General features: G+C 40.6%; 1 protein-coding gene across 3 annotated transcripts in view; it reads left to right on the top strand.

Annotated features, from left to right (window-relative positions):
- Window positions 1-13,860, top strand: part of LOC137431226 (serine/threonine-protein kinase SIK3) — a 197,947-nt gene that overhangs the window by 85,734 nt on the left and 98,353 nt on the right. For all 3 annotated transcript variants that reach the window (XR_013623822.1, XM_068122328.2, XM_068122321.2), the window contains exons 3-8: window positions 671-734; window positions 4,984-5,145; window positions 5,569-5,693; window positions 7,143-7,266; window positions 7,627-7,745; window positions 9,040-9,150. Coding sequence is in view for 2 of the 3 variants with exons in the window: in XM_068122328.2 (XP_067978429.2) it covers window positions 671-734; window positions 4,984-5,145; window positions 5,569-5,693; window positions 7,143-7,266; window positions 7,627-7,745; window positions 9,040-9,150 (705 nt within the window). In the remaining variant the exon portion in view is untranslated. The remainder of the gene's footprint in view (window positions 1-670; window positions 735-4,983; window positions 5,146-5,568; window positions 5,694-7,142; window positions 7,267-7,626; window positions 7,746-9,039; window positions 9,151-13,860) is intronic.

Genomic DNA, 13,860 nt, shown 5'->3' with positions numbered 1-13,860 from the left:
ATTATTTATTGATTAATCGATTCATTATTTATTGATTAATCAATTAATTTTTTTATTTTTTATTAATGACTTATTTAATTAAATTTCTGAAAGATACATCTTCGGATGAAGCACTAGTGGTTTCGTTATGCTATTAGCTAATTGATTAAGAAAATAGTTTGTGATAATCTTTTATTGATTTGAATTATACGATTAATCAACCAATTAGTGTACACCTCTCCTTCCCAATGCAGCCTCGATGAGCTGCACTGCGGTATTGCCAGGCGCCAGAGGCGCCCCGGCAATGCCGCGCTGTAGGATATTTAATTATTTGGCATGGGGGCGGTGTACTTTGAATGTATCTGTACTTGTTTATCACCTTTTTGCAATCATCAAAAATAATTACGTCTTCAGAATTCACCCCACAACCTTTCCCATTTAATTTATTTCATTTTTGAGGATAAATCGATCTGTTATGTTCATTAAAAAAAGAGTTGTATATATTCTTTCACTTGTTGAAAAGTTGGAGGAATTGGATTTGAATTATTTGTTTTGGTGAAAATATTCAAGGAATTAAACAGAGATTAATGCAATTACAAAGAGTAGAATCGAATAGGGGGGGAAATGTTTTGTGTTGTTAGAATGGGTTTGATTATTCCACCTTGACATAATCCTATTAACTCTCCTGCAGGTGATGGAAACGGAGCGGATGATTTATCTTGTCACAGAGTATGCCAGTGGTGGCGAAATCTTTGGTAAGCCCTTTCTGAATTTTTTTCAGGTATTTTGAATTTCAGAAAACGAATTTTTTTTTTTGGAAAAAAACGATGACATACGTAACTTTTTAATTTCTCTATAATTTTCAAATTTTATTTTTGGGTAACAGCTGGCAAGAGAAGAGACAATTGTCTCTATATGTACAGAGTGGCCACAAAGTCAAAAGGATATTGATTTATTATGTTTGGATAAGAGTATAACTTAGAAGTATACTACAGTATTATACATATTTCCCAATCAAGGTGTGCAAAGTTGGTAGAGACCTATCCCAACAGTCTCGCAGCTGTAATTGCTGTCAAAGGTGCTTCCACCAAGTATTAACTCAGGGGGGTCGACACTTATCCAACCAAGATAATCTAGTTTTGTATTGTACACCGCTCCTTTCCTATGCCACCTCCAGGCATTGCAAATCGTCATTGCCGGGCACCGAAGGGGGCTCGGCAGTGACGCACGCTGAAAGAGAGTACTCAGTTTTCACTCTGGTTTCTTGTTTGTTTGTTTTCTTGTTTCCTTGGTTGTCCGGACGATATCTCAGCCATCCTTTGAGCTAGGAAGCTGAAATTTCGGCACAATAGTGAGCAAGTCCTTTGTCAAAAACGGTATTTTTTGTTTTTTGATTAATCAATAAATTGAGGAGTTATTTAATTATTAGCGATTAATTCAGTACTTATTTAATTAATCAAATTTCCTTTCTCTTCTGACCATTAACTCAGGCACCTTTTGAGTTAGGAAGCTGACATTTGGACATGCCAATGACCAGGTGATTTGGCTGCAAAGGATATTTTTGATTTATTAATTAATAAATTAATCGATTAATTATGTAATTATTTGATTAATGCCAAAAAAAAATTTAAATTTAAAGTTACAGATTCTGATGAAATAGTGGTAGTTTATGTGTTCTCTGACCAAATTGATTAATAATTTAATTTTTTAATGATTATTATTTATTTATTTTCATTATTAATCATTTATTTATTTTCTTTCTCATTTGGCCAATATCTCAGGCACCTTTTGAGCTGGGAAGCTAATATTTGGACATGAGTGACCAAGCGATGTGGCTATCAAGGATATTTTTGATTTATTGATTAATCATTTCATCTATTAATTATTTATTGATTAATCGATTAATTATTTATTGAGTAATCAATTAATTATTTAATTTTTTATAAATGACTTATTTAATTACATTTCTAAAAGATACATCTTCGGATGAAGCACTAGTGGTTTAGTTATGCGATTAGCCAATTGATTATGAAAATATTTTGTGATAATCTTTTATTGATTTTAATTATACAATTAATCAATCAATTAGTGTACACCTATCCCTCCCAATGCAGCCTCAATGAGCTGCACTGCGGTATTGCCGGGCGCCGGAGGCGCCCCGGCAATGCCGCGCTGCAGCATATTTAATTATTTGGCATGGGGCGGTGTACTTTGAATGTATGTGTACTTGTTTTTAATTAATTTTCTGAAATTTGTAGAATTTGTTTTTCACTTGGAAGTTGTGGGTTACGATGTGTAAATAAAGGTGGGAAAAGTCTGATTTAATGCAATTTAATTCCAGGCTATAAGGCAACAAAAGGTGAAACATTTTAAAGGCACTGTACATGAGAATCGCAATACTACATGCCCCGTTCAGCCACCAGAATGGTTTTATCACTTATTTGTGAGTCATCACTCATCAGCAACAGCGTAGACTGGTAAAGCATACCACCGAGGCTCCCAAGCATGGATGGTACCACATGGAATGCCAATGGCAGTCATCACATAAATATCAAGATTAAATCACGTCTCCACCCGTAAAAGGAGGGAACAACCAATCAGCTCTCACCTAATCAATTATCACCAGGTGGCTGGGATATTTATTCTGAGCTGGATCATGGAACAAACAAGGGAATATCAGAGGAGGTGTATCTCTGTTTTATAGATTATCGCAAAACCTTCTATTTTGTTGATCATGAATTGATGTGAATTATGCTGAGAGCAATGGGGAAGTCTGAGCATGTGACATTTCTGATTAGAAGCCTGTCCACTAAACAAGAATCTCCAATAAGAACAGAATATGGAGAGAGATAATGGCGTGGGAAAAGTGGTTAGACAGGGGTGCATTCTCCCTTCTTAATTAAAATGGTAGATGTTGATATCATTGTACATTTCAAAAATATTTGGTCATCGTATGCCCAGTACCATGGCCAAATTAGGTTTGTCTGTTTGTTTATTTGTCTGTGAACAAGATATCTCAAAAAGTTGTGCACGAATTCGGCTGAAATTTGGTGGAGAGGTAGTGTATGTGCCAAGGACGAAATGATTCGATTTTGGTGAAGATCCGGATCCGGCTAGTATGATTTTTAAAGTGATTCTTCACCATTGGGAGATAGAGCCAAAAACGACACATACGGTAGCAGAATATCTCAAAAAGTTGTGGATGGATTCGGACGAAACCTGATGAAGAGGTTGCGTGTGTGATGAGGAAGAATTGAGTCAATTCTGGTGAAGATTAAAATCTGTATCCTGATCAGTGAATTTTTAAATTGATTCTTCACCATTGAGTGATAGGGCTAAAACCGATATACAGCACGATATCTCAAAAGGTTATGGACGGTTTCGGCTGAAACTTGGTGGACAGGTTGGGTGTGTGACAAGACCGAATCGATTTTGGTGAAGATCTGAATATGGATTCGGATACAATAATTATTTTAAGTTTTAAGTGATTCTTCACCATTGAGAGATCAGGCGAAAAGCGATTACCATATATACCGGTGTATAATACGCACCCGTGTATAGCACGCACCCCCAACTTCTACCCTCAAAAAAAAAAAATCGTTCATTTTCAGATTACAGTAGTGTGAATCTATGCATTTGTACACAAACTTTAAGTAGCACAAAATGAACATTTTGAAAAGAAAAAAACAAAATATTTAGCTGTGTGGAGTCAGTATTCTGTTACAGACACATCAGTGTCCAGATGTGCATGCAATTGCGGGGGCTTCTTTGCTTCATAGAAGAAAGGAGAGAGTAGAGAGATAATTATTAAAACATTCTTTATTGTGGAGTTGTGGCCCTGCAAAGGGCCGTTTGGGTGTGTGATGGGCTTCTCAGCTAAAGCCAAGGAAATCCTCATCGTCGCTCTCCTCTTTGAAGACGGCATGCAAGTCCTCGTCTGGGTCGTACAGGTCACCATCGCTCTCGTTGTCGCTGCCACTGGAAGCTCCCTCCTGCCAGATTAAATCATCTTCGGTACCGTCAATAGAAAGCACGTAATGGTACAAAACCCGCTTGCCATCCGGGGCGAACGAGCAGCAATGGCGGCCCTGCATGTCGGCGCAATTGTGCATGACGCAACGGGGGAAACGTGCAACCGAGATCGCTTTTCGTAAAATACTTTTTTTCGTAAATGTATTGGAAAATTGACTTGTTTTGAAGCCGAGTTTTTTTTTTCTATCCCCGTGTATAGTACGCACCCCCAACTTTTGACTTTTTTCCCGGATAAAAAAGTGCGTCTTATACACCAGTATATACGGTATATAACATGATGTTTAAAAAAGTTGTGGACGGGATATGAATAAACTTGGGGGATGAGTTGGTAAGGTGACAAGAACAGGCAATTAGATTTTGTTTTAGGTCCGAATCCAGATCTGGCCTATCAGTGGGATACAAAACAAACTGTTCAGCCTGGCAGAGGTATGCACTCCTACTGAGTGCCATTCTAGTTACTTTGGGTATGTTTTTTCCATGGTATTGATACTAAGGCAATATCATTATCCTTTGCAATATCCATCAGGAGATCATTATTGTTCACAACCAAATATTTATATTTGATCCATTCGTCTTGATCTGGTAAACATTATGCTTTGATTTGCACCACTTCTTGCTGCCACTGCACCATAAACTGCAGTTTTTACTTTCGTTTCCACGCATTGATATCGGCCCAGAGATAAGCTACCTGCCAGCTGAGCTGTACCGTTTCACTGCTGTCATCAACTGTATATTGCTAGGTAGTCACCTCAGGTGAGAAATTGCTTCAATTTCCTGAAATGTGTTTGAATATGATAGAAGTGGGTGCTTATTTCAAGGTTTGCTTAAACGACAGTTTTACATTTACACCACGCAGCGTTTAACTTTAATAAGGAAGCATTGCTCTTGAGTTGTTAACACTTGTCTCATAATAGTTGAAAACAAGAGTTCCGAGAGGCGTATGTCTTGCTTCTTTCTCCTTCTACCCAAAAGACCATCTCGTTGCCCATGGAAAAATGTCGGAGCACGAGGCAAGAGGAAAGTTTCGTCAAATTGTGGCGGCAGTAGCCTTCTGTCATGCGCTTCACATCGTGCACCGAGACCTTAAAGCAGAAAATCTTCTGTTGGACTCCAGTCTGAATATCAAGATTGCTGGCATGTTTCATTTTTGTTTCTCCTTTTCATGGTCACACTCACTTCCCTGTTATGCCTGTTTTTCACAGTCATCTCGATCACTTTCTTCCCTCCTTTTTGTACTTTTTTTGTATTTTTGTTTTCCTACTTTACACGTTCGTCTTCAAGGCACACATCAAAAAAAAAAAATCACTCGTTTTATGTGAGAGCTTAATTAATTCTGTCAAAGCATTGCAGTTCACGTTGTTGTTTCTGGAATAAGATTTCCCAAGTATTCGAAACATTCCTCATAGTATAACATTGTTTCATTGATAATTTTTTCGGTTGCTTTTCACTTTATAAGAAAGTTTTTCAAACTCTTTTCTGTCACAAATGAAAGATTCTTTAAAGTTCACACTGAAACGTAGCCCTCTCATAATAATTATCTCTTCTTACCAACCGCAGATTTTGGGTTTAGTAACCGCTTCATACCAGGGCAGCAGCTGAAGACCTGGTGTGGGAGTCCTCCATATGCTGCCCCAGAACTGTTTGAGGGTCGGGCATACGAGGGACCACAGGTCGACATCTGGGTGAGTATAACATTGGAATAGATGGATTCAGAGTTGGCATTGGTAATACTAGGGCATGCCCGTACTATATCTATATCTAAAATTATATCCCCCCCCCTCTATTTACATGAAATGGTTTGGTCCAAAGCGAACGGCTTGCGAGTACGGTGACAATCCCCCCCCCCCTCTATTTACATGAAATGGTTTGGTCCAAAGCGAACGGCTTGCGAGTACGGTGACAATCCCCCCCCTCTATTTACATGAAATGGTTTGGTCCAAAGCGAACGGCTTGCGGAGTTTGGTAAAGAAATCGCCATAACGTGCACAAACGCGCAGGAAAGCGAAAGAATCGCAAAGTAGTTTTAATTAGTTTTAAAACATAGTTTAACGCCAACATAGTTTGCCAACGTGAAATAAATGAATACGCTCTCAAATGTGCCGTCCGAGGCAGAGTCTGTTCGCCACGTTCGGCACACGTGATAGCTCGCTGCTCTCTGATTGGTTGAATCGTTTTTTGGACATAGCTCGCTAACTACTTGTCCGATTAATATGAAACCTTGAAAAGGCACATCCTCGGGTCCCCAGCAATATACCTGGCAAGTTTAAAGTATATCGGACCCGTGGTTGTCGAGAAACAGCGGTCACAGACATACAGACATACATACATACATACATACATACACACAGAGATTACTGGAATTATAGATAGATTAGGGGATATCCAGATATTGGTTCTAAAAGGTGATGGAGATCACCTTACAGTCCAGAAATCTCATACCCAGAGATAACGCACCACCAAGTATAGTAACCACCCAGGGGTAAGGATCAGGTCTGACTATTCATTCTGACAAGTGGTACTTTATCAGGACTGCTTGGCCAATCTGTTCTCGGCTTAAATTACCTCCTGAGGGAAGAGGTTAAAATGGGAAGGGGAGGTTTGGGCAGTGGGGGTTTGTGATGTTCCCGCAGGTAGACTTCCAAAGTTATGACCAACGCCGTAATTAATCCCTCCCACCCCTCCTCTAATGAAGGGATTTAAAATCTTCCACACATTACCTGAATTGTCCCAGATGAAGACCATGCTTGCTGGCAGAAGTGTCAAGCATGAGCCTTACTCTTAGGTGATCGTAGTTGATTGTTTGTTTTTTTGGTGATTTTTTAAATGTCCTGGATTAAAAACAGTATTTTTTATGCAAATATGGTAGCCCATTCCCTGTTTTTCAAATACATTTTCCTTTTCTCCTCTTCCTCCCAAATTTCACTTTTTTCCATTTCCCTACAATTTATTTTCCCTTTTTACTCCCTTCTGCTGTCTTCTCAATTTTTCCCCCACTAATTTACTTCCCTCCTTCACCCCAATTCCTCCCTTTATACAGAAGGCGTAGGTAGCTTCTAACATCTCTCCACTGCTCCCCACCTCACCTTTCTCTCCATCTATATCCGTATCCATCTCCCTGTCTTTTCTTCTAGTCCCTTGGTGTGGTGCTGTATGTGCTAGTGTGTGGGGCTCTTCCATTTGATGGCACAACTCTTCATAATCTGCGGGCGCGTGTGCTCAGTGGACAATTTCGTATCCCCTACTTTGTGACTACAGGTATGCAATGAATTGTAAAATGACTCTTGCAATATTTCTTTTCTTTGCAATAGTATCCATGTTTTACTCGCCCTCTGATGGTCTTTGTCTCATATCACTTTGTCTGACTAAAGGTCTTTACATAACTATAACTAATTTATACTTTCTTCTTTTGTCCAACTCAACCCACAATTATTTGACATTTTGCTTGTTTTTCCATTCTTTTTCAATATCACCCTTAGACTTTCCCCATTTTTTCTCCCCCTCTCTCTCCACTCCCAACCATTTCCCTTGCCAAATCTCACTCCACATTCATCACTTCCCTCATTGACTTGGTCTATTCTTACAGCCATGTTTGAAGAACATGTATGTTGGTTACAGAGTGTGAACACCTCATCCGACATATGCTCGTTCTTGAACCCAGCAAGCGCTACACAATGAACCAGATCTGCAAACACAAATGGCTGAAGGGCGGCGAGGCAGATGAAGAGTTTGACAAGGTTTGTGTGAATGGGAAGTGTGGGTTATGAGGTATAAGGTCAGAATTACGTCCATGCATATATTGCACATTGGGTTATTGGGTTGTTGAAACAACCAAAAATGCTTTTTCTCCCTAACTAACATTGCTTACAATTCAAATGCTTCGATGTTAAACTTATTGGCAATGTAATACATGACTGAGGCTACAACTTGGTTAATGAGGCAATCATTATTTGAAAGTTCAGCTCTAAGATAAAGACTTGGTGAGTGGCATAATATAAGACCTTCGAGATCTGATATCACTGCTAGAACTCACGGCTGGAGCATTTGCAATGCATGCTAGTGCCTTGTGGAAAAGCCATGGTTCAGTTGCTAGAGCAGCGTCGAGGCTGGACAGAACATTTCTATCCTCTCGATTGAGAAAGGCACAAAGTCTAGTAGATATTGAGTGTGAAGGGATAACATGGGGATATAATGTAATGGGTTGGGTACACGAGATTTGGACGCCCATAATGGGTTGGGTACATGGGATTGGGAGGCCCATCATAGATATACGGGTCATGAGATCTGGACCAACATTTCATGCCAGAGTCAAACCGTACCAATATTGAGTGGAGAGATTCTTCGTCCCAAAACCCCCAAAAGTTGAGGTTTAGCATCAGTTGTCAAGCTTGTTTTTATTGTTTGGGGACTATAATGCTTCAATTTATGTGGAATTTCTGGATTGTGAGAAAACCATGAAATTCACACCACAACAGTGATTTGTTATACAATGAAATGAGACAAACATTTTGCTGGTAATGGTCCAAGCATTCTCTCTTGGTGGGTACCTTTAGTGCATAATAGCTTGTGTCTTCATCTGGAAATCGTGTCCACTATGTGACTTTAGTGGAGTTGGCTTTGGAAGGTTACAATACTCCCCAATGTACTCCATGAAAATTACAGTTTTGTCATTTTGTAATTTGCCTCTCTTTTGGCCGCACTCACACACACCCACACACTGAAAATACAGTACTATGTGTGTCACTTTTGGAGAGTAGAGATTAAAAATTGTGCTGAGAGTTGTGTAGGCCTGTGGTGACTTTGTGTTTGGAAGTTGTTGTTGTTCAAATATTTTGTAAAGTTAGTGGCCAGGAGCAGCTCATATGCGGTCCGCACAGGGCCTCCTTCTTGTAGAAGTCGAATTAAACAGATGGGATATATGGTTTGCTATTTTGGTGTCTAAGCATACCTTAAATTTTCCCTCGACAGTCATGACTGATTTTTCTCATGATTTTGCATTCATGTTGTAATCTTTTTCCTGATTCTCTCCAGTTTCTTTTAAGAAGAGATGTAACCTCTGTGGAGCCTGAGAGAGAAGAGCTGGATGAACGGGTCCTTTTATACATGGAGGAAATGGGTTTTGATCATGAAAGAACCAAACAGGTTGCCTTATTTTTCATGTTTGAAAATGCTTTCTCATTGATGCCCACTGTTTCAGGAACCTCAGCATCTTTTTTGGGCCTTCCATTTGCACTTTTATAAAGCGGAATGCCCATTAAATAGCTAAGCAACAGGATTTAAGAATTCAAGCAGACAAGGAATCAGACAAACAAGATGGGGATAATAATAATGGGCACAAACGGTAGCATACACTTACAGAACTGGAACGGCACTCGGTAGAGCGCATACCTCCACCAGGCTGAACAGTTTATGGTGTGTATCCCATTGATAGCCCAGATTTGAATCTGGACCTGAACCAAAATCTAATCGGCTTGTTCTTATCACCTACCCAACTCAACCATCGTTTTTGGCCCCATCACTCAATGGTGAAGAATCATGTAAAAATTCTCGGATCCAGATCTGGATAGTCACCAAATTCTAAATATTTCGTCCTTTTCACATACCCAATATCTCCACCAAATTTCGTCCGAATCCATCCACAACCTTTTGAGATATCCTGTTCACAAATAGACAAAAACAGACAGACAGACAGGGGTGAAAACATAACCTCCATCCACCTTCGGTGGCAGAGGTAAACACCCAAAAATTAATGACACATTTTATAAACACTAGAACAGTAAGATATATATATATATATATATATATATACATATATATATATATATATATATATATATATATATATAATAATTCATTTATTTTGTATAGCGCTTTTCAAGTAGCCCAAAGGCGCTTTGACAGAGTGGAAAACATAATGCATAACAATACATGAAAACCCAAATTGCAAAAAGACAAGAATCAATAGGGAAATATTTAAAGCAAAAGGAGGGAGAAGGAGAAGAGATAGTCAGGGGTTAAATGCTGTGGGTTGAATGTTGAATGCAGTGTTGAACAGGTGGGTCTTTAGTGATGTTTTGAATGTGGTGAGTGAGGAGGAGTCTCTGATGGTGTGAGGTAGTGAGTTCCAGAGGGTGGGAGCAGCGATGGAGAAGGCCCTGTCCCCCCAGGATCTGAATTTGGTCTGGATAGAGGGGGTCAGGAGGTATATATATATATATATATATATATATATATATATATATATATAGATATAGATATATATATACATGTATGTATGTATGTATGTATGTATATATATCTATATATATATATATATATATATATATATATATATATATATATATATATATATATATATATATATATATATATATATATATATAGATATATATATATATATAGATATATATATATATGTATATATATATATGTATATATATATATATATTCGCGTGTGTATATGTATATACAGTGCATTCAGAAAGTATTCAGACCCCTTCACTTTTTTCACATTTTGTTATGTTGCAGCCTTATGCTGAAATCGTTTCAATTCATTTTTTCCCTCATCAATCTGCACTCAATACCCCATAATGACACAGAGAAAACAGGATTTTAAAAAGTTTTGCAAATTTATTAAAAAGAAAAAACTGAAATATCACATTGACATAAGTATTCATACCCTTTGCTATGACACTTGAAATTTTGCTCAGGTGCCTCCCATTACTCTTGATCATCGTTGAGATGTTTCTACACCTTGATTGGAGTCCACCTGTGGTAAATTCAATTGATTGGATATGATTTGGAAAGGCACATACCTGTCTATATAAGGTCTCACAGCTGACAATACACATCAGAGCAAAAACCAAGCCAAGTTTTTGCTCTGATGTGCATTGTCAGCTGTGAGACCTTATATAGACAGGTGTGTGCCTTTCCAAATCATATCCAATCAATTGAATTTACCACAGGTGGACTCCAATCAAGGTGTAGAAACATCTCAAAGATGATCAAGAGAAATGGGAGGCACCTGAGGTCGAAGGAACTGCCTGCAGAGCTCAGAGACGGGATTGTGTCGAGGCACAGATCTGGGGAAGCCTACAAAAAATATCTGCTGCATTGAAGGTTCCCAAGAGCACAGTGGCCTCCATAATTCTTAAATGGAAGAAGTTTGGAACAACCAGGACTCTTCCTAGAGCTGGCTGCCCGGCCAAACTGAGCAACCGGGGGAGAAGGGCCTTGGTAAGAGAGGTGACCAATAACCCGATGGTCACTCTGGCTGAGCTCCAGAGATCCTGTGTGGAGATGGGAGAAACTTCCAGAAGGACAACCATCACTGCAACACTCCACCGATCTGGGCTTTATGACAGAGTTTATATCTACATTTATAGCCGTTTTATAGCCAACAATGGTTACAGCAAGCATTTTTTACCTGGATTCAAGAAACGGAGAATCTATATAAATAAAACTGTGTGTGTGTGTGTGTGTGTTACCGATAGACTCCTAAACGGAGAGGCTCACGTGCTTGATATTTGGCATAGACATGGGCATTGAGCCTGGGAAGGACATGGCCTACCTAAAAATATTTGACGAGATCCATATTTTTGATTCATATTTACGTCAGCGCATTTCAGCGGGGAACATTATACACGGAATCTCAGCCGGTGCCAGAGCAGCACGCTGATTCGCTCAGAGCGATCACGTGATGTTCCATCCTCGCTGCCAGACCACTGAACGGAAAATATATAGAATGACCATTGCCATTCACACCACATAGGTGGAGATGCAGCTACCAGGCGCCATCTCGGTTGGCACTCGATGCTGGGCGATGGTAATTTCCGTCACGCGTTTGCACCTAATTCAGAGCGAAAAGCGATTGCGTTTTTTCACCTTTTGTGCGATCGTGTTTTGTGTCGATTTTTGTCGATTTTGTGCGATATGAATTAAACGTCTTTGAAACAGCTGTGAAACGTCTTTCCACAACCCTTCCTTAACCGATTGGAGCCGTTTATTGCCGCACAAAATGGCATTTTAACAGTTGGCTGGCTTTTAAAATCTGGGACTCGTTCATAACAAACGAGATCCGCGAAGCGAGTTGGTTGAGTCGTGCTAACCAAGATGGCGACACGGCGGCTACACTTTTCACGGAGTATGAGCGTTCTATATATTTTCAATTCAGTGCGCCAGACTCGCTCACGTACTTGATTTGTGGCATAAACATGGCCATTGGGCCTTCACGGTGTAATTTGTGCGAGGCTTTTGTCCGAGTGAGCTTGAGTCGAGAGGGCGAATGTACGGGTTGGGAATGTAGGGGTCTCCCTTCCCCGCCCGGCAACGCCGGTACTGGAGGGCGTCACAGGATCGGTGAGTCTCCAAAATCTGCTTCGTGCTGTTGTTGCGAAGATGCAGGACGATGTCGCGATTGTTGTGCTGCTCTCCTCCCATGAGAACTGCAACGTCATTGCTGACTGGCCCTACCCTTCCTCCCCTCCCCTTCCCCCTCCCCCCTCTCCCTCCCCTTCCCCCCTGCCCTCCCCTTCCCCCCTCCCCTCAGCCTCCCCTCCCCTTCCCCTCCCCCTCCCTTTCCCCCCTACCCCTTTCCCCTTCCCCTTCCCCCCCCCTCCCCCTCCACTTCCCACTCCCTCTCCCCCTCCCCCCTGCCCCCCCTTCCTCCCCTCTCCTCCCCTCCCCCCCCCCCCGTTCCCCTCCCCTCCCCTTCCCTCTCCCATCCCCCGCCCGGCAATGCCGGGTACTTCTGCTAGTCAAAAATATTGTTCGGTATGATTGTCGTTGATGGGTGAGTTATGGACGAGAAGTCATAAAGTACTTTCTGTTAAGGGTATGTGGGCATGGATGGAAGACATGTGATATTCAGCGACAAAAGGGTGGATGCTTTACCGAGAACACCAAGCTGTGATGGGGCATCCAATAGACGGAAATATTTGACGACGGTCTACAAGGAGATTCAAATCGCGCAAAAATTTGCAACCTGGATAGTGAGTGTATATTGTGTCGGCAATAGTAAACATCCATGGAAATGAGCGACCTAATCCCAAATCAAGCTGGAGAAGACTTTTTCAAAAGTAGCAATAGCACTGTTATTAGCAGCATCTAATGAATATTCCTGTTGATCTTTAGCTCACCTCGAACAAATTGTTCAGGTGAGGTATTAGCATCGCTCGGTGTCCATCAGTCAGTCAGTCTGTAAACACTCAGATTTTGTTCTCAAAAACTACACACACTATTTCAATGAAACTTGACCACAACTTCCATCACCCGTAATTGACTAAAGTTTGTACACGGCATTAAAAAAGCTGGGTCTAAGAGGGTTTTAATGGGGTGCGCCAAATCGGTATTTTTCCCTTCTCTGAAACTACACACACGACTTTGATGAAAGTTGATCACAACCATCATCATCCATGATGTCCTAAAGTCTGTTCACAATGCTAAAAAAAAATCAGGGTCTTCAGTGATCTTAAGGGGGGTCTTGACTCCCCCCCCCCCCCCCCCGACTCCCTCAAAATAGGTATTTACTTTCTTCTCCGAAACTATACACATGATTTTGATGAAAAGTTGACCACAACCTTCATCTCCCGTGATGTACTAAAGTTTGTTCGCGGCATAAAAAAAAGAAATCAGTGTCTAATGGGATCTAAGGGGGTCTACAGAGGCTTGACCCACCAAATAGGTATTTGCTTTCTTCTCTGAAACTACACACACAATTTCGATGAAACCTGAAACTGCTACCACCGATGAAGCTGGTTGAGCATCTAGGAAGAGCTCGGCTGGTTGATCATTCCCAGCGACTGGTTGTGCGCTTGTAACTCCTTGTCTGTCCATTTGGATCGCGTCAGGGTC

Source organism: Myxine glutinosa, chromosome 1, assembly GCF_964187855.1.
Source record: "Myxine glutinosa chromosome 1, kmMyxGlut1.1, whole genome shotgun sequence".
NCBI lineage: Eukaryota > Metazoa > Chordata > Myxini > Myxiniformes > Myxinidae > Myxine > Myxine glutinosa.
The sequence above is the reverse complement of the archived record's forward strand: the minus strand, read 5'-3'. Positions and strand labels throughout refer to the sequence as shown.